General features: G+C 47.8%; 1 protein-coding gene across 1 annotated transcript in view; it reads right to left on the reverse strand.

Annotated features, from left to right (window-relative positions):
• gse1 (Gse1 coiled-coil protein) overlaps positions 1–21,064 on the reverse strand; it is a 456,459-nt gene that overhangs the window by 300,862 nt on the left and 134,533 nt on the right. The window contains exon 2 of the mRNA XM_036980868.1: positions 11,247–11,409. Within this exon, the coding sequence (XP_036836763.1) occupies positions 11,247–11,409 (163 nt within the window). The remainder of the gene's footprint in view (positions 1–11,246; positions 11,410–21,064) is intronic.

Below are 21,064 nucleotides of genomic sequence, written 5' to 3' on the forward strand. Positions count from 1 at the left end.
GTCCTATGTGGTGTGTATGGTGTGTGGTGTGTATGGTGTGTGGTGTGTGATGTTTGGTGTGTAGTGTGTGGTGTGTAGTGTGTAGTGTGTGGTGTGTGTGGTGTGTAGTGTGTGGTGTATAGTGTATAGTGTATAGTGTGTAGTGTGTAGTGTGTAGTGTGTAGTGTGTAGTGTTTGGTGTGTAGTATGTCCTTTGTGGTGTGTGGTGTATGGTGTGTGGTGTGTGATGTGTGGTGTGTGGTGTGTAGTGTGTAGTGTGTGGTGTGTAGTGTGTTGTGTGTGGTGTACAGTGTATAATGTGTAGTGTGTGGTGTGTGATGTGTGGTGTGTAGTGTGTGGTGTGTAGTGTGTAGTGTGTGGTGTGTGTGGTGTGTAGTGTGTGGTGTATAGTGTATAGTGTATAGTGTGTAGTGTGTAGTGTTTGGTGTGTAGTATGTCCTATGTGGTGTGTGGTGTATGGTGTGTGGTGTGTGATGTGTGGTGTGTAGTGTGTAGTGTGTGGTGTGTGGTGTGTGGTGTGTTATGTGTAGTGTGTAGTGTGTGGTGTGTGGTGTGTAGTGTGTAGAGTGTGTAGTGTGTGGTGTATAGTGTATAGTGTGTAGTGTGTGGTGTGTGGTGTGTAGTGTGAATTGTGTTTGTTAAGGTCTCTGGATGTTTACTACTTTACAACATAGCCTCGGGCTCAAAATGACCCGCTTACCAAAATCTCACCCTCTCTCCCCGATAAACCTGTATCTCCCCCTCTCTCACCCTCTCTCAGTCTCGATATACCTGTGTCTCACCCTCTCTCAGTCTCTATAAACCTGTGTCTCACCCTCTCTGTCTCCAAAAACCTGGGTCTCACCCTCTCTCAGTCTCTGTAAACCTGTATCTCACCCTCTCTCACCCTATCTCAGTCTCTATAAACCTGTATCTCACCCTATCTCAGTCTCTATTAACCTGTGTCTCACCCTCTCCCAGTCTCTAAAAACCTGTATCTCACCGTATCTCAGTCTCTATTAACCTGTCTCACCCTCTCTCAGTCTCGATAAACCTGTCTCACCCTCTCTCACCCTATCTCAGTCTCTATAAACCTGTCTCACCCTCTCTCCCCCTATCTCAGTCTCTATAAACCTGTCTCACCCTCTCTCCCCTATCTCAGTCTCTATAAACATGTCTCACCCTCTCTCACCCTAGCTCAGTCTCTATAAACCTGTATCTCACCCTATCTCAGTCTCTATAAACCTGTGTCTCACCCTCTCTCCCCCTATCTAAGTCTCTATAAACATGTGTCTTCACCCTCTCTCCCCATATCTCAGTCTCTATAAACCTGTATCTCACCCTATCTCAGTCTCTATAAACCTGTGTCTCACCCTCTCTCCCCCTATCTAAGTCTCTATAAACATGTGTCTCACCCTCTCTCCCCATATCGCAGTCTCTATAAACCTGTATCTCACTCTCTCTCAGTCTCTATAAACCTGTGTCTCACCCTCTCTCACCCTATCTCAGTGTCTATAAACCTGTATCTCACCCTCTCTCACCCTATCTCAGTGTCTATAAACCTGTATCTCACCCTCTCTCCCCCTATCTCAGTCTCTATAAACCTGTCTCACCCTCTAACCCCCTATCTCAGTCTCTACGATTAAAACATTCCCTAACCAGAAACCGTGGATTGATGGCAGCATTCGCGTGAAACTGAAAGCGCGAACCACTGCTTTTAATCAGGGCAAGGTGTCTGGTAACATGACCGAATACAAACAGTGCAGCTATTCCCTCCGCAAGGCTATCAAACAAGCTAAGCGTCAGTACAGAGACAAAGTAGAATCTCAATTCAACGGCTCAGACACAAGAGGCATGTGGCAGGGTCTACAGTCAATCACGGACTACAGGAAGAAATCCAGCCCAGTCACGGACCAGGATGTCCTGCTCCCAGGCAGACTAAATAACTTTTTTGCCCGCTTTGAGGACAATACAGTGCCACTGACACGGCCTGCAACGAAAACATGCGGTCTCTCCTTCACTGCAGCCGAGGTGAGTAAGACATTTAAACGTGTTAACCCTCGCAAGGCTGCAGGCCCAGACGGCATCCCCAGCCGCGCCCTCAGAGCTTGCGCAGACCAGCTGGCCGGTGTGTTTACGGACATATTCAATCAATCCCTATACCAGTCTGCTGTTCCCACATGCTTCAAGAGGGCCACCATTGTTCCTGTTCCCAAGAAAGCTAAGGTAACTGAGCTAAACGACTACCGCCCCGTAGCACTCACTTCCGTCATCATGAAGTGCTTTGAGAGACTAGTCAAGGACCATATCACCTCCACCCTACCTGACACCCTAGACCCACTCCAATTTGATTACCGCCCAAATAGGTCCACAGATGATGCAATCTCAACCACACTGCACACCGCCCTAACCCATCTGGACAAGAGGAATACCTATGTGAGAATGCTGTTCATTGACTACAGCTCGGCATTCAACACCATAGTACCCTCCAAGCTCGTCATCAAGCTCGAGACCCTGGGTCTCGACCCCGCCCTGTGCAACTGGGTACTGGACTTCCTGACGGGCCGCCCCCAGGTGGTGAGGGTAGGCAACAACATCTCCTCCCCGCTGATCCTCAACACTGGGGTCCCACAAGGGTGCGTTCTGAGCCCTCTCCTGTACTCCCTGTTCACCCACGACTGCGTGGCCACGCACGCCTCCAACTCAATCATCAAGTTTGCGGACGACACAACAGTGGTAGGCTTGATTACCAACAACGACGAGACGGCCTACAGGGAGGAGGTGAGGGCCCTCGGAGTGTGGTGTCAGGAAAATAACCTCACACTCAACGTCAACAAAACTAAGGAGATGATTGTGGACTTCAGGAAACAGCAGAGGGAACACCCCCCTATCCACATCGATGGAACAGTAGTGGAGAGGGTAGCAAGTTTTAAGTTCCTCGGCATACACATCACAGACAAACTGAATTGGTCCACTCACACAGACAGCATTGTGAAGAAGGCGCAGCAGCGCCTCTTCAACCTCAGGAGGCTGAAGAAATTCGGCTTGTCACCAAAAGCACTCACAAACTTCTACAGATGCACAATCGAGAGCATCCTGGCGGGCTGTATCACCGCCTGGTACGGCAACTGCTCCGCCCTCAACCGTAAGGCTCTCCAGAGGGTGGTGAGGTCTGCACAACGCATCACCGGGGGCAAACTACCTGCCCTCCAGGACACCTACACCACCCGATGTCACAGGAAGGCCATAAAGATCATCAAGGACAACAACCACCCGAGCCACTGCCTGTTCACCCCGCTATCATCCAGAAGGCGAGGTCAGTACAGGTGCATCAAAGCTGGGACCGAGAGACTGAAAAACAGCTTCTATCTCAAGGCCATCAGACTGTTAAACAGCCACCACTAACATTGAGTGGCTGCTGCCAACACACTGACACTGACTCAACTCCAGCCACTTTAATAATGGGAATTGATGGGAAATGATGTAAATATATCACTAGCCACTTTAAACAATGCTACCTTATATAATGTTACTTACCCTACATTATTCATCTCATATGCATACGTATATACTGTACTCTATATCATCGACTGTATCCTTATGTAATACATGTATCACTAGCCACTTTAACTATGCCACTTTGTTTACATACTCATCTCATATGTATATACTGTACTCGATACCATCTACTGTATCTTGCCTATGCTGCTCTGTACCATCACTCATTCATATATCCTTATGTACATATTCTTTATCCCCTTACACTGTGTACAAGACAGTAGTTTTGGAATTGTTAGTTAGATTACTTGTTGGTTATTACTGCATTGTCGGAACTAGAAGCACAAGCATTTCGCTACACTCGCATTAACATCTGCTAACCATGTGTATGTGACAAATAAAATTTGATTTGATTTGATTTGATAAACCTGTATCTCACCCTATCCCAGTCTCTACAAACCTGTATCTCACCCTATCTCAGTCTCTATAAACCTGTCTCACCCTCTCTCACCCTATCTCAGTCTCTATAAACCTGTATCTCACCCTCTCTCACCCTATTTCAGTCTCTATAATATGGTATCTCCCCTTCTCTCAGTCTCTACAAACCTGTATCTCACCCTCTCTCCCCCTATCTCAGTCTCTATAAACCTGTCTCACCCTCTAACCCCCTATCTCAGTCTCTATAAACCTGTATCTCTCCCTATCTCACCCTTTCTGTCTCTATAAACCTGTATCTCTCCCTATCTCACCCTTTCTCAGTCTCTATAAACCTGTATCTCCCCCTCTCTCCCCCTATCTCAGTCTCTATAAACCTGTATCTCACCCAATCTCAGTCTCTATAAATCTATATCTCACCCTATCTCAGTCTCTATAAACCTGTATCTCCCCTATCCCAATCTCTATAAACATGTATCTCACCCTCTCTCCCCCTATCTCAGTCTCTACAAACCTGTATCTCACCCTCTCTCACCCTATCTCAGTCTCTATAAACCTGTATCTCTCCCTACCTCACTCTATCTCCGTCTCTATAAACCTGTATCTCTCCCTATCTCACCCTTTCTCAGTCTCTATATACCCGTATCTCTCCCTATGTCACCCTATCTCAGTCTCTATAAACCTGTATCTGCCCCTCTCTCCCCATATCTCAGTGTCTATAAACCTGTATCTCACCCAATCTCAGTCTCTATAAATCTATATCTCACCCTATCTCAGTCTCTATAAACCTGAGACTGATATATCTCCCCTATCCCAGTCTCTATAAACATGTATCTCTCCCTATCTCACCCTATCTCAGTCTAAATAACCCTATCTCAGTCTCTATAAACCTGTCTCACCTTCTCTCACCCTATCTCAGTCTATAAAACCTGTCTCACCCTCTCCCACCCTATCTCAGTCTCTATAAACCTGTATCTCATCCTCTCTCACCCTATCTCAGTCTCTATAAACCTGTATCTCACCCTATCTCAGTCTCTATAAAACTGTCTCACCCTATCCCATTCTCTAAAAACCTGTCTCACCCTATCTCAGTCTCTATAAACCTGTCTCACCCTCTCTCCCCCTATCTCAGTCTCTATAAACCTGTCTCACCCTCTCTCCCCTATCTCAGTCTCTATAAACATGTCTCACCCTCTCTCACCCTATCTCAGTCTCTATAAACCTGTGTCTCACCCTCTCTCCCCTATCTCAGTCTCTATAAACATGTGTCTCACCCTCTCTCCCCATATCTCAGTCTCTATAAACCTGTCTCACCCTCTCTCCCCATATCTCAGTCTCTATAAACCTGTCTCACCCTCTCTCCCCCTATCTCAGTCTCTATAAACCTGTCTCACCCTCTCTCACCCTATCTCAGTCTCTATAAATCTGTGTCTCACCATGTCTCGCTACCTACTTTTCATTTTCTAATTCCACAATCAGTCTCTTGCTGGAGGCTGGATGGGATAATCATTTACATACAGTTTGTTTTGCAAATGTCCAGGGGAATCTTTCTCTCTCTCTGTATCTCTGTATCTCTCTGTATCGCTCTGTATCTCACTGTATCTCTCTGTATATCTCTGTATCTCTCTGTATCTCTCTGTATCGCTCTGCATCTCTGTATCTCTCTGTATCTCTGTATCTCTGTATCTTTCTGTATCTCTGCATCTCTCTGTATCTCTGTATCTCTCTGTATCTCTGTATCTCTGTATCTCTCTGTATCTCTCTGTATCTCTCTGTATCTTTCTTTATCTCTCTGTATCTCTCTGTATATCTGTCCTAGCACTGTTCACTACTACTGCTGTAATGCACACTGACACACCCAAAACAAGCTCGCTCGGCCCAAGAGCCTGTCACTACTCATGAGCCTGCATGTGTGTCCGGGAAGCGTCAGTGTGTGTGTGTGTGTGTGTGTGTGTGTGTGTGTGTGTGTGTGTCAGGGTCTTTAATATGTTGATGATTCTGTGTCAGGACACAGTCTGACAGGACACACACACGTCAGATCTACACATTAAGTGCTGTCATCCCACTGAAACAGGAGTTTTTTAATTGGGCCTGTTTCTGAAAGGGATGGCCCGTCAGTTTGACCAATCACTGAGAGTTATTGTTAAATTCCTGGAGCTATTCATCGAGTATTCCCATGTGTTTCTGCTGGGGGCAGAGAGGAAACACTGTCAACATGCATTATCACTAATCATCATCACACTGACGGGAACGGCATCACAGAGACTAGGACAGGAAGAGAGGCCTCAAACACACACACACACACACACACACACAGCTGAAAACAATTCCCATAGTGATGTATCTGAATGTGCCTAAATGTGTCTTATTGTGGTTTTGCAGAATGATGTGTGGTACATTAGCGAGGGGGTTATGCAAAGGTCAGGCAAAGGTTAGAGATCATATCCTACTTTGTTAAACATGAGGAGACCACATAATTCACCCCAGAACATGGAAACCATAGGATGTCGTGGAAATACCTTCTTGAAGGTTTATAAAGATTTATATTACATAGACCTGTACTTTATACCTATCTCCTTATGAGGGAGTTTACTCATCTAGGTAGACTGGAGAGAAGAGAGAGAGAGTTACAGAGGAAGAGAAGAGAGAGAGAGAGTTACAGAGGAAGAGAAGAGAGAGAGAGAGTTACAGAGGAAGAGAATGAGAGAGATACAGAGGAAGAGAAGAGAGAGATACAGAGGAAGAGAAGAGAGAGAGAGAGATACAGAGGAAGAGAAGAGAGAGAGAGATACAGAGGAAGAGAAGAGAGAGAGAGATACAGAGGAAGAGAAGAGAGAGAGAGAGATACAGAGGAAGAGAAGAGAGAGAGAGATACAGAGGAAGAGAGAGATGCAGAGGAAGAGAAGAGAGAGATACAGAGGAAGAGAAGAGAGAGAGAACGATGGATGAGGTGAGGAGGATGGAGAATATGAGAGGGAAGTTGTTTGTGTGTGTGTGGTGTGTGTGTGTGTGTGTGTGTGTGTGTGTGTGTGTGTGTGTGTGTGTGTGTGTGTGTGTGTGTGTGTGTGTGTGTGTGTGTGTGTGTGTGTGTGTGTGTGTGTGTGTGTGTGTGTGTGTCTGTGCCCTGGAGGAGTCCATCAGAGAGCTCAGACTCAGAGCTCAGTGCATTTATGTGGAAAGTGCTCCTGTCTCCTCACATCAATGTGCACAGCCTCCACCCTTTCACAGTGTATCTGTCCCTCTCTCTCTTCCCCCTTTAGTTATCACTTTCTCCTTTCCTCCTTCATGTCGGTTTCCCATCTCTTTATTTCATATCTCCTTTTCTTTTCTCTGTCTCCATCTCACCATTTTCTCACTCTCCCTCACCTCTTACTCTGAAGTCCATCTGTCTTTACTCATTCCTTCTCCATCTCTCTTCTACCTCAATCCTCTTCATCCCTCTCTCCTCTTGCTGTGTATGTTTAGCGATGAGGCTCTCTCCGTCTCTCCTCAGAGATGAGCCCTCCCACACCTCACAGTAAACAATCTTTCACCGGGGACTAGCCAAAAGTCTGTTACACACATACACGGCACCGAGCCAACGCAGGACACTTTAGGGGACAGACATGTCTCTCTCTCTCTCTCACACACACGGTTCCTCTGTTACAACACATCAGGGTCAGCAGTCTAATATCACACAGGAAACAGGAAGTGCAGATAAGAACCTGCTGAGTTAAGGAGACACTTTCTGTCAGAGCAGCTTAGAGCAGCGTATGCCATGGGGCTGGAACTGAGCCCCCCCCACACACACACACACTGACGATCACACACACTGATGATCACACACACACGCACACACACACACACACACACACACACACACACACACACACACACACTGATGATCACACACACACACACGATCACACACACGATCACACACACACACACACAGCGGACCCTGACAGCGGATAGGGACAGAATACAGCAAAGTTACTATAGACAGCGTCCCAGAGTGAGGTATATTACTGGAAACTTTCTAGATTTACCAGTAAACTTCCAGAATGTTGGTATATTTTATTTTTGTATATGACAAACCTGTAAAACATTATACTTATTACAAACCATCAACTTAGTGAATATTGCTGTTTAATATGAGGGTTTCAGCATGAAACATCCCTTGCACGTTCTGACACACTTCTATTTGTTTGACTATGTCAATATGTATTTGTTGTCCATTTACTGCTGTCAAACTGGTGGCAGTTGTGAAAAAAGTATTTGGAATAGATACTGAATAGATACTGAATAGATACCGAATAGATACCGAATAGATACCGAATAGATACTGAATAGATACCGAATAGATACTGAATAGATACTGAATAGATACCGAATAGATATTGAATAGATACCGAATAGATACTGAATAGATACTGAATAGATACCAAATAGATACGGAATAGATACTGAATAGATACGGAATAGATACGGAATAGATACTGAATAGATACTGAATGGATACCGAATAGATACTGAATAGATACCAAATAGATGCGGAATAGATACTGAATAGATACGGAATAGATACCGAATAGATACCGAATAGATACCGAATAGATACGGAATAGATACTGAATAGATACCGAATAGATACTGAATAGATACTGAATAGATACGGAATAGAAACGGAATAGATACTGAATAGATACCGAATAGATACTGAATAGATACGGAATAGATACGGAATAGATACTGAATAGATACCGAATAGATACTGAATAGATACTGCTTCACTAGGTTCAGTCAGACTTAGGAGAGACATGAACGTCAGAATATACACTGGCAGAAACTCCCTCTTACTTTAAAACCCACAGAACTGAAACACATCCAGAGTGTGAAAGGAACTTCTGCTGAAATCATTTTCATGAATAGAAAGCAGCTATGAGGAAGTACACACCACATCCCACGAGGCTTTGATAACAATCCTATCCTGCTGTTGGGAGTGACACAATACCAGGAAAGCAGAGCTTCACAGTACGGCAGATAACCTTAACAGTATTTAAATACCACACAACAGGATAAACAATGGCTGAACCAGACAGCCTGTGTCAGGTAAGCGTTGCAAATGTAAAGAAAGAGACAGAAGGAGAAGAGAGAGGAGGAGAAAGGTAGAGAGAGAGCAGGAGAAAGGTAGAGAGAGGAGGAGAAAGGTATAGAGAGGAGGAGAAAGGTAGAGAGAGGAGGAGAAAGGTAGAGAGAGGAGGAGAAAGGTAGAGAGAGAAGGAGAAAGGTAGAGAGAGAAGGAGAAAGGTAGAGAGAGGAGGAGAAAGGTAGAGAGAGGAGGAGAAAGGTAGAGAGAGAAGGAGAAAGGTATAGAGAGGAGGAGAAAGGTAGAAAGAGGAGGAGAAAGGTAGAGAGAGGAGGAGAAAGGTAGAGAGGAGGAGAAAGGTAGAGAGAGGAGGAGAAAGGTAGAAAGAGGAGGAGAAAGGTAGAGAGAGGAGGAGAAAGGTAGAGAGAGGAGGAGAAAGGTAGAGAGAGGAGGAGAAAGGTATAGAGAGGAGGAGAACGGTAGAGAGAGGAGGAGAAAGGTAGAGAGAGGAGGAGAAAGGTAGAGAGAGGAGGAGAAAGGTAGAGAGAGGAGGAGAGAGGTAGAGAGAGGAGAAAGGTATAGAGAGGAGGAGAAAGGTAGAGAGAGGAGGAGAAAGGTAGAGAGGGGAGGAGAAAGGTAGAGAGAGGAGGAGAAAGGTAGAGAGAGAGCAGGAGAAAGGTAGAGAGAGGAGGAGAAAGGTATAGAGAGGAGGAGAAAGGTAGAGAGAGGAGGAGAAAGGTAGAGAGAGGAGGAGAAAGGTAGAGAGAGGAGGAGAAAGGTAGAGAGAGAAGGAGAAAGGTATAGAGAGGAGGAGAAAGGTAGAGAGAGGAGGAGAAAGGTAGAGAGAGGAGGAGAAAGGTAGAGAGAGGAGGAGAAAGGTAGAGAGAGGAGGAGAAAGGTATAGAGAGGAGGAGAAAGGTAGAGAGGAGGAGAAAGGTAGAGAGAGGAGGAGAAAGGTAGAAAGAGGAGGAGAAAGATAGAGAGAGGAGGAGAAAGGTAGAGAGAGGAGGAGAAAGGTATAGAGAGGAGGAGAAATGTAGAGAGAGAAGGAGAAAGGTATAGAGAGGAGGAGAAAGGTAGAGAGAGGAGGAGAAAGGTAGAGAGAGGAGGAGAAAGGTAGGGAGAGGAGGAGAAAGGTATAGAGAGGAGGAGAAAGGTAGAGAGAGAAGGAGAAAGGTATAGAGAGGAGGAGAAAGGTAGAGAGAGGAGGAGAAAGGTAGAGAGAGGAGGAGAAAGGTAGAGAGGAGGAGAAAGGTAGAGAGAGGAGGAGAAAGGTAGAAAGAGGAGGAGAAAGGTAGAGAGAGGAGGAGAAAGGTAGAGAGAGGAGGAGAAAGGTAGAGAGAGGAGGAGAAAGGTATAGAGAGGAGGAGAACGGTAGAGAGAGGAGGAGAAAGGTAGAGAGAGGAGGAGAAAGGTAGAGAGAGGAGGAGAAAGGTAGAGAGAGGAGGAGAAAGGTAGAGAGAGGAGAAAGGTATAGAGAGGAGGAGAAAGGTAGAGAGGAGGAGAAAGGTAGAGAGAGGAGGAGAAAAGTATAGAGAGGAGGAGAAAGGTAGAGAGAGGAGGAGAAAGGTAGAGAGAGGAGGAGAAAGGTAGAGAGAGGAGGAGAAAGGTAGGGAGAGGAGGAGAAAGGTATAGAGAGGAGGAGAAAGGTAGAGAGAGAAGGAGAAAGGTATAGAGAGGAGGAGAAAGGTAGAGAGAGGAGGAGAAAGGTAGAGAGAGGAGGAGAAAGGTAGAGAGGAGGAGAAAGGTAGAGAGAGGAGGAGAAAGGTAGAAAGAGGAGGAGAAAGGTAGAGAGAGGAGGAGAAAGGTAGAGAGAGGAGGAGAAAGGTAGAGAGAGGAGGAGAAAGGTATAGAGAGGAGGAGAACGGTAGAGAGAGGAGGAGAAAGGTAGAGAGAGGAGGAGAAAGGTAGAGAGAGGAGGAGAAAGGTAGAGAGAGGAGGAGAAAGGTAGAGAGAGGAGAAAGGTATAGAGAGGAGGAGAAAGGTAGAGAGGAGGAGAAAGGTAGAGAGAGGAGGAGAAAAGTATAGAGAGGAGGAGAAAGGTAGAGAGAGGAGGAGAAAGGTAGAGAGAGGAGGAGAAAGGTAGGTCGGGGTAGAAGAAATAACGTAAGAGAGCAAATAAAAGACAATGGAAGAATTTGTGCAGCACAAAAAACCTAGGAGTCAGAGATAATTCATTCTAACCCACACACAATTTAATGTTTTGGTGGGGACAGAGGGCAGGAGCAGGGCTTGGAGGTCAGGGGTCAGAAGTCAAGGTACTTACTGGAAGGTGGGCGGTCTCCTCTCTCTGGCTCCAGGTTGGGGGGTAGAGAAGGGGTGTGGCCAACCCCAGGTTCCGTTGATTGTGATTCGCTCACTGCTGATGTATGTAAGGCAGAATCCGCCTCCTTGCTGACTCTGGCCACGCCCTCAATCACACTGGATGTCTGGAAGAGACAAAGATGATGACGTCAATCATCCATTTTAATAGAAAACATGCAAATGAATCACTTTCATCACTTCTGGCATCAACATAATGTACCTGGCCTGTCTGAATACAGCTCATATCTAAATATACAAGAGGAAGAGGTTTCCACAGCACATGGCATATCTACGTCACAGTCACCAAACATTACAGACCGTTTTAACTAAGTTTGTCCCACTTTCAGACAGCTCAGCAACTCAAAGCCATCGACTTCAAAGCCATCATGCTACAGTGTTTGGGTAGTGCCATTAACTACTCAAGTGCCTTGTCTCCCTCTGTGTGTGTGTGTGTGTGTGTGTGTGTGTGTGTGTGTGTGTGTGTGTGTGTGTGTGTGTGTGTGTGTGTGTGTGTGTGTGTGTGTGTATAATATAGTTCCATTAACAACTAAGGTGCCTTGTCTTCCGGGGGACCGTTTTTAGCAGCTGTCACAGCTTTGATATAAACGGCTATAAAAAGCCAACTAGGGGCTATCCAGCAGTGGGTATTAAAGACACGTCCCTGACTGAAGTGACAGAGCCTTGACAGAGACAAAGACAGAAGGAGAGAGAGAGGGAGAAAGAGACAGCTCAGGTCTCTTGAGATGTGCATCACACTGCTCCTCTCCTCTTCCGAGACGGAGCGAGGGACGAGCATTCAAGCAAGAGCGGAAGGGCTGACCATGAAAAGAAGAGGGAAGAACAGAGGGAAGCTGTCAGAGGAGGAGGAGAAGAGGAGAAGAGGAAGAGAAGAGGAAAGGTGGGTATAGGACTTAAAAGAGGCCATTGACAAGTGGAAGAGACAGGCGGGGACGGCGACGCACATCTCCAGACAAAAACACAGCGCTGGTCACAGGGCCTTATGAAATAAACATAGCTCTCAGCTGGAGGCAGAGACACAGGGAGACAGACAGAGAGACAGCGAGACAGACAGAGAGGTAGACAGGGAGATGGAGCAGAGAGACAGGGAGACAGACAGAGAGATAGACGGAGAGATGGAGCAGAGAGACAGGGAGACAGACAGAGAGACAGCGAGAGAGAGACAGACATCAAGTTTGCAGACGAGACTACAGTGGTAGGCTTGATTACCAACAATGACGAGATGGCCTACAGGAGGAGGTGAGGGCCCTCGGAGTGTGGTGTCAGGAAAATAACCTCACACTCAACGTCAACGAAACAAAGGAGATGATCGTGGACTTCAGGAAACAGCAGAGGGAGCAGCCCCGTATCCACATCGACGGGACAGTAGTGGAGAGGGTAGTAAGTTTTAAGTACCTCGGCGTACACAACACAGACAAACTGAAATGGTCCACCCACACAGACAGCGTGGTGAAGAAGGCGCTGTATCACAGCCTGGTACGGCAACTGCTCCGCCCACAACCGTAAGGCTCTCTCCAGAGGGTAGTGAGGTCTGCACAACGCATCACCGGGGGCAAACTACCTGCCCTCCAGGACACCTACACCACCCGAGCCACTGCCTGTTCACCCCGCTATCATCCAGAAGGCAAGGTCAGTACAGGTGCATCAAAGCTGGGACCGAGAGACTGAAAAACTGCTTATATCTCAAGGCCATCAGACTGTTAAACAGCCACCACTAACATTGAGGGGCTGCTGCCAACACACCGACTCAACTCCAGCCACTTTAATAATGTAAAAATAGATGTAATATATGTATCACTAGCCACTTCATATAATGTTTACATACCCTACATTACTCATCTCATATGTATATACTGTACTCTATACCATCTACTGCATCTTGCCTATGCCGTTCTGTACCATCACTCATTCATATATTTATATGTACATATTCTTTCATTCCTTTACACTTGTGTGTATAAGGTAGTTGTTGTGAAATTGTTAGGGTAGATTACTCGTTGGTTAACACTGCATTTTCGGAACTAGAAGCACAAGCATTTCGCTACACTTGCATTAACATCTGCTAACCATGTGTATGTGACAAATAAAATTTGATCTGATTTTGATTTGAGATAGACAGAGAGACAGGGAGACAAACAGAGAGACAGACAGAGAGACACAGACAGTAAGACCGGGAGACAGAGGAGAGAGACAGGGAGACAGACACAACAGAGAGACAGACAAAGAGAGAAACAGAGAGACAGAGAGACAGGGAGACAGACAGGGAGACAGACAGTGAGATGGAGCAGAGAGAGGGAGACAGACAGGGAGATGGAGCAGAGAGACAGACAGAGAGACAGAGAGCGAGACAGAGACAGAGAGACAGATAGTGAGATGGAGCATACAGACAGACAGACAGACAGACAGACAGAGACACAGGGAGACAGACAGAGACACAGGGAGACAGACAGGGATATGGAGCAGAGAGACAGAGAGACAGAGAGACAGACAGAGAGACAGACAGAGAGACAGACAGAGAGACAGACAGAGAGACAGACAGAGAGACAGACAGAGAGACAGACAGAGAGACAGGGAGGGAGACAGGGAGGGAGGGAGGGAGGGAGGGAGGGAGGGAGGGAGGGAGGGAGGGAGGGAGGGAGGGAGGTGGAGCAGAAAGACAGACAGAGCGACAGACAGAGAGAGAGAGAGACAGAGATAGGGAGACAGATAGTGAGATGGAGCAGAAAGGCAGGGAGACAGACAGAGAGACAGACAGACAGAGAGAGAGAGAGACAGAGCGACAGGGAGACAGAGAGACAGACAGACTGGCAGAGAGAGAGACAGGGGACAGACAGGGAGTTGGAGCAGAGAGACAGAAAGACAGACAGAGAGAGAGATAAAGAGACAGGGAGACAGACAGGGAGATGGAGCAGAAAGACAGACAGAGACAGAGACAGACAGAGAGACAGAGAGTGAGACAGAAAGACAGGGAAACAGACAGACAGACAGAGAGACAGACAGAGAGTGAGACAGAGAAACAGGGAGACAGGCAGGGACAGACAGGGAGATGGAGAAGAGAGACAGGGAGCCAGGCAGGGAGATGGAGCAGGGAGCCAGACAGGGAGATGGAGCAGGGAGACAGACAGGGAGATGGAGAAGAGAAACAGGGAAACAGACAGGGAGATGGTGCAGGGAGACAAGGAGCCAGACAGGGAGATGGAGCAGGGAGCCAGACAGGGAGATGGAGCAGGGAATCAGACAGGGAGATGGAGCAGGGAGAAGGACAGGGAGATGGAGAAGAGAGACAGGGAGCCAGACAGGGAGTTGGAGCAGGGAGACATGGAGACATGGAGACAGACAGGGAGATGGAGCAGGGAGACAGGGATACAGACAGGGAGATGAAGCAGAAAGACAGAGAGAGAGATAGACAGAGCGACAGACAGAGAGACAGAGAGACAGACAGAGAGACAGAAAGACAGGGAAACAGACAGACAGAGTGAGACAGACAGAGAGACAGACAGAGAAACAGACAGACAGAGAGAGAGAGAGACAGAGCGACAGGGAGACAGACAGACTGGCAGAGAGAGAGACAGGGGACAGACAGGGAGATGGAGCAGAGAGACAGAAAGACAGACAGAGATATAGATAAAGAGACAGGGAGACAGACAGGGAGATGGAGCAGAAAGACAGACAGGGAGATGGAGCAGGGAGACAGACAGGGAGATGGAGAAGAGAGACAGGGAGCCAGACAGGGAGATGGAGCAGGGAGACAGACAGGAAGATGGAGCAGGGAGACAGACGGGGAGATGGAGAAGAGAGGCAGGGAGCCAGACAGGGAGTTGGAGAAGGGAGTCAGACAGGGAGTTGGAGCAGGGAGCCAGACAGGGAGATGGAGCAGGGATACAGACAGGGAGATGGAGCAGGGAGACAGACAGGGAGATGGAGCAGCGAGACAGAGAGGCAGATGGAGCAGGGAGACAGACAGGGAGACGGACAGGGAGACAGACAGGGAGTCAGACAGGGAGACAGACAGGGAGTCAGACAGGGAGATCGAGCAGGGAGTCAGACAGGGAGATCGAGCAGGGAGTCAGACAGGGAGATGGAGCAGGGAGGCAGACAGGGAGATGGAGCAGCGAGACAGACAGGGAGATGGAGCAGGGAGCCAGACGGGGAGACAGACAGGGAGACCGACAGGGAGATGGAGCAGCGAGACAGACAGGGAGATGGAGCATGGAAACAGACAGGGAGATGGAGCAGGGAGTCAGACAGGGAGACAGACAGGGAGATGGAGCAGGGAAACAGACAGGGAGATGGAGCATGGAGACAGACAGGGAGACAGACAGGGAGATGGAGCAGAAAGGCAGGGAGACAGACAGAGAGACAGACAGACAGAGAGAGAGAGAGACAGAGCGACAGGGAGACAGAGAGACAGACAGACTGGCAGAGAGAGAGACAGGGGACAGACAGGGAGTTGGAGCAGGGAGACAGACAGGGAGATGGAGCAGGGAGACAGACAGGGAGATGGAGCAGGGAGCCAGACGAGGAGACAGACAGGGAGTCAGACAGGGAGATCGAGCAGGGAGACAGACAGGGAGTCAGACAGGAAGATGGAGCAGGGAGACAGACAGAGAAACAGACAGGGAGATGGAGCAGGGAGACAGGCAGGGAGATGAAGTATGGAGACAGACAGGGAGATGGAGCAGGGAGACAGACATGGAGATGGAGCAGGGAGACAGATAGGGAGATAGAGTATGGAAACAGACAGGGAGATGAAGCAGGGAGACAGACAGGGAGATGGAGTATGGAGACAGACAAGGAGAGCGAGCAGGGAGTCAAACAGGGAGATGGAGCAGGGAGACAGACAGGGAAACAGACAGGGAGATGGAGCAGGGAGACAGACAGGGAGATGAAGTATGGAGACAGACAGGGAGATGGAGCAGGGTAAGTCCTGCAGACTGACGAGGCTCTCTTAAACACCCACTTCTCACGTAAAAATACTAAAAATACATAAGTCACTCTACTAATGACTTCTCTTGAGGAGTCAGGGAGCTACTGTAGCCGTGCGTGGTAAGGACTTCTCTTGAGGAGTCAGGGAGCTACTGTAGCCGTGTGTGTGTGGTAAGGACTTCTCTTGAGGAGTCAGGGAGCTACTGTAGCCGTGCGTGGTAAGGACTTCTCTTGAGGAGTCAGGGAGCTACTGTAGCCGTGTGTGTGTGGTAAGGACTTCTCTTGAGGAGCCAGGGAGCTACTGTAGCCATGTGTGTGGTAAGGACTTCTCTTGAGGAGTCAGGGAGCTACTGTAGCCATGTGTGTGGTAAGGACTTCTCTTGAGGACCCAGGGAGGTACTGTAGCCATGTGTGTGGTAAGGACTTCTATTGAGAACCCAGGGAGGTACTGTAGCCATGTGTGTGGTAAGGACTTCTCTTGAGGAGCCAGGGAGGTACTGTAGCCATGTGTGTGGTAAGGACTTCTCTTGAGGAGCCAGGGGTTACAGGAACGCACACACTCACAAATAAACACAAAGTTACAAGGACTAAAAAAAAAACACATCTTGGCTGTGTGCCCAAACTAAAAGCTCCTGCTGCTCTTAGCTAAGCAGGGAGATCAATTACATTACTGAGACTGACGGGAAGCAGGAAGATCAATTACATTACTGAGACTGACGGGAAGCAGGGAGATCAATTACACTACTGGGACTGATGGGAAGCAGGAAGATCAATTACATTACTGAGACTGACGGGAAGCAGGGAGATCAATTACATTACTGGGACTGATGGGAAGCAGGGAGATCAATTACATTACTGGGACTGATGGGAAGCAGGGAGATCAATTACATTACTGAGACTGACGGGAAGCAGGGAGATCAATTACATTACTGAGACTGACGGGAAGCAGGGAGATCAATTACACTACTGGGACTGATGGGAAGCTGGGAGATCAGTTACACTACTGGGACTGATGGGAAGCAGGGAGATCAATTACATTACTGAGACTGACGGGAAGCAGGGAGATCAATTACACTACTGGGACTGATGGGAAGCTGGGAGATCAGTTACACTACTGGGACTGATGGGAAGCAGGGAGATAAATTACATTACTGGGACTGACGGGAAGCAGGGAGATCAATTACACTACTGGGACTGACGGGAAGCAGGGAGATCAATTACACTACTGGGACTGACGGGAAGCATGGAGATCAATTACATTACTGGGACTGACAGGAAGCAGGGAGATAAATTACAGGGAGATCAATTACACTACTGGGACTGATGGGAAGCAGGGAGATAAATTACATTACTGGGACTGACGGGAAGCAGGGAGATCAATTACACTACTGGGACTGACGGGAAGCAGGGAGATCAATTACATTACTGGGACGGACGGGAAGCAGGGAGATCAATTACAGGAAGATCAATTACACTACTGGGACTGATGGGAAGCAGGGAGATCAATTACATTACTGGGAATGACGGGAAGCAGGGAGATCAATTACAGGGAGATCAATTACACTACTGGGACTGATGGGAAGCAGGGAGATCAATTACACTACTGGGACTGACGGGAAGCAGGGAGATCTATTACATTACTGGGACTGACAGGAAGCAGGGAGATAAATTACACTACTGGGACTGACTGGAAGCAGGGAGATCAAATACAGGGAGATCAATTACACTACTGGGACTGACAGGAAGCAGGGAGATCAGCTACACTACTGGGACTGACAGGAAGCAGGGAGATCAATTACATTACTGGGACTGACGGGAAGCAGGGAGATCAATTACACTGATGGGGAGCTGGGAGATCAGTTACACTGCTGGGACTGATGGGAAGCAGGGGGATCAATTACATTACTTTGACTGACGGGAAGCAGTGAGCTCAATTACACTACTGGGACTGATTGGAAGCAGGGAGATCAATTACATTACTGGGACTGACAGGAAGCAGGGATATCAATTACATTACTGGGACTGACAGGAAGCAGGGAGATCAATTACATTACTGGGACTGACGGGAAGCAGGGTGATCAATTACATTACTGGGACTGACAGGAAGCAGGGAGATCAATTACATTACTGGGACTGATGGGAAGCAGGGAGATCAATTACATTACTGGGACTGACTGGAAGCAGGGAGATCAATTACACAACTGGGACTGATGGGAAGCAGGGAGATCAATTACATTACTGGGACTGACAGGAAGCAGGGAGATCAATTACATTACTGGGACTGACGGGAAGCAGGGAGATCAATTACATTACTGGGACTGACAGGAAGCAGGGAGATCAATTACATTACTGGGACTGACGGGAAGCAGGGAGATCAATTACACTACTGGGACTGACAGGAAGCAGGAAGATCAATTACACTACTGGGACTGACGGGAAGCAGGGAGATCAATTACAGTACTGCGACTGATGGAAAGCAGGGAGATCAATTACACTACTGGGAATGATGGGAAGCAGGGAGATCAATTACATTACTGGGACTGACAGGAAGCAGGGAGATCAATTACACTACTGGGACTGACGGGAAGCAGGGAGATCAATTACACTACTGGGACTGATGGGAAGCAGGGAAATCAATTACACTACTGGGACTTATGGGAAGAAGGGAGATCAATTACACTACTGGGACTGAAGGGAAGCAGGGAGATCAATTACACTACTGGGACTGATGGGAAGCAGGGAAATCAATTACACTACTGGGACTGACGGGAAGCAGGGAGATCAAATACAGGGAGATCAATTACACTACTGGGACTGACAGGAAGCAGGGAGATCAGTTACACTACTGGGACTGACAGGGAGCAGGGAGATCAATTACACTACTGGGACTGACGGGAAGCAGGGTGATCAATTACATTACTGGGAGTGACAGGAAGCAGGGAGATCAATTACATTACTGGGACTGATGGGAAGCAGGGAGATCAATTACATTACTGGGACTGACTGGAAGCAGGGAGATCAATTACACAACTGGGACTGATGGGAAGCAGGGAGATCAATTACATTACTGGGACTGACAGGAAGCAGGGAGATCAATTACATTACTGGGACTGACGGGAAGCAGGGAGATCAATTACATTACTGGGACTGACAGGAAGCAGGGAGATCAATTACATTACTGGGACTGACGGGAAGCAGGGAGATCAATTACACTACTGGGACTGACAGGAAGCAGGAAGATCAATTACACTACTGGGACTGACGGGAAGCAGGGAGATCAATTACAGTACTGGGACTGATGGAAAGCAGGGAGATCAATTACACTACTGGGACTGATGGGAAGCAGGGAGATCAATTACATTACTGGGACTGACAGGAAGCAGGGAGATCAATTACACTACTGGGACTGATGGGAAGCAGGGAAATCAATTACACTACTGGGACTTATGGGAAGAAGGGAGATCAATTACACTACTGGGACTGAAGGGAAGCAGGGAGATCAATTACACTACTGGGACTGATGGGAAGCAGGGAAATCAATTACACTACTGGGACTGACGGGAAGCAGGGAGATCAAATACAGGGAGATCAATTACACTACTGGGACTGACAGGAAGCAGGGAGATCAGTTACACTACTGGGACTGACAGGGAGCAGGGAGATCAATTACACTACTGGGACTGACGGGAAGCAGGGAGATCAATTACATTACTGGGACTGACAGGAAGCAGGGAGATCAATTACACTACTGGGACTGACGGGAAGCAGGGAGATCAATTACACTACTGGGACTGATGGGAAGCAGGGAGATCAATTAGACTACTGGGACTGATGGGAAGAAGGGAGATCAATTACACTACTGGGACTGGTGGGAAGAAGGGAGATAAATTACACTACTGGGACTGATGGGAAGCAGGGAGATCAATTACACTACTGGGACTGACGGGAAGCAGGGAGATCAGTTACACTACTGGGACTGATGGAAAGCAGGGAGATCAATTACACAACTGGGACTGACGGGAAGCAGGGAGATCAATTACATTACTGGGACTGATGGGAAGCAGGGAGATCAGTTACACTACTGGGACTGATGGGAAGCAAGGAGATCAATTACACTACTGGGACTGATGGGAAGAAGGGAGATCAATTACATTACTGGGACTGACAGGAAGCAGGGAGATAAATTACATTACTGGGACTGATGGGAAGAAGGGAGATCAATTACACTACTGGGACTGACGGGAAGCAGGGAGATCAATTACACTACTGGGACTGATGGGAAGCAGGGAGATCAATTACACTACTGGGACTGACGGGAAGCAGGGAGATAAATTACACTACTGGGACTGACAGGAAGCAGGGAGATCAGTTACACTACTGGGACTGATGGAAAGCAGGGAGATCAATTACAATACTGGGACTGACGGGAAGCAGGGAGATCAATTACATTACTGGGACTGACAGGAAGCAGGGAGATCAATTACACTACTGGGACTGACGGGAAGCAGGGAGATCAATTACACTACTGGGACTGACAGGAAGCAGTGAGATCAATTACACTACTGGGACTGACAAGAAGCAGGGAGATCAATTACACTACTGGGACTGACAGTAAGCAGGTAGATCAGTTACACTACTGGGACTGATGGGCAGCAGGGAGATCAATTACACTACTGGGACTGACAGGAAGCAGGGAAATCAGTTACACTACTGGGACTGACGGGTAGCAGGGAGATCAGTTACACTACTGGGACTGACGGGAAGCAGGGAGATCAGTTACACTACTGGGACTGACGGGTAGCAGGGAGATCAGTTACACTACTGGGACTGACAGTA

Source organism: Oncorhynchus mykiss, chromosome 6 (assembly GCF_013265735.2).
Source record: "Oncorhynchus mykiss isolate Arlee chromosome 6, USDA_OmykA_1.1, whole genome shotgun sequence".
NCBI lineage: Eukaryota > Metazoa > Chordata > Actinopteri > Salmoniformes > Salmonidae > Oncorhynchus > Oncorhynchus mykiss.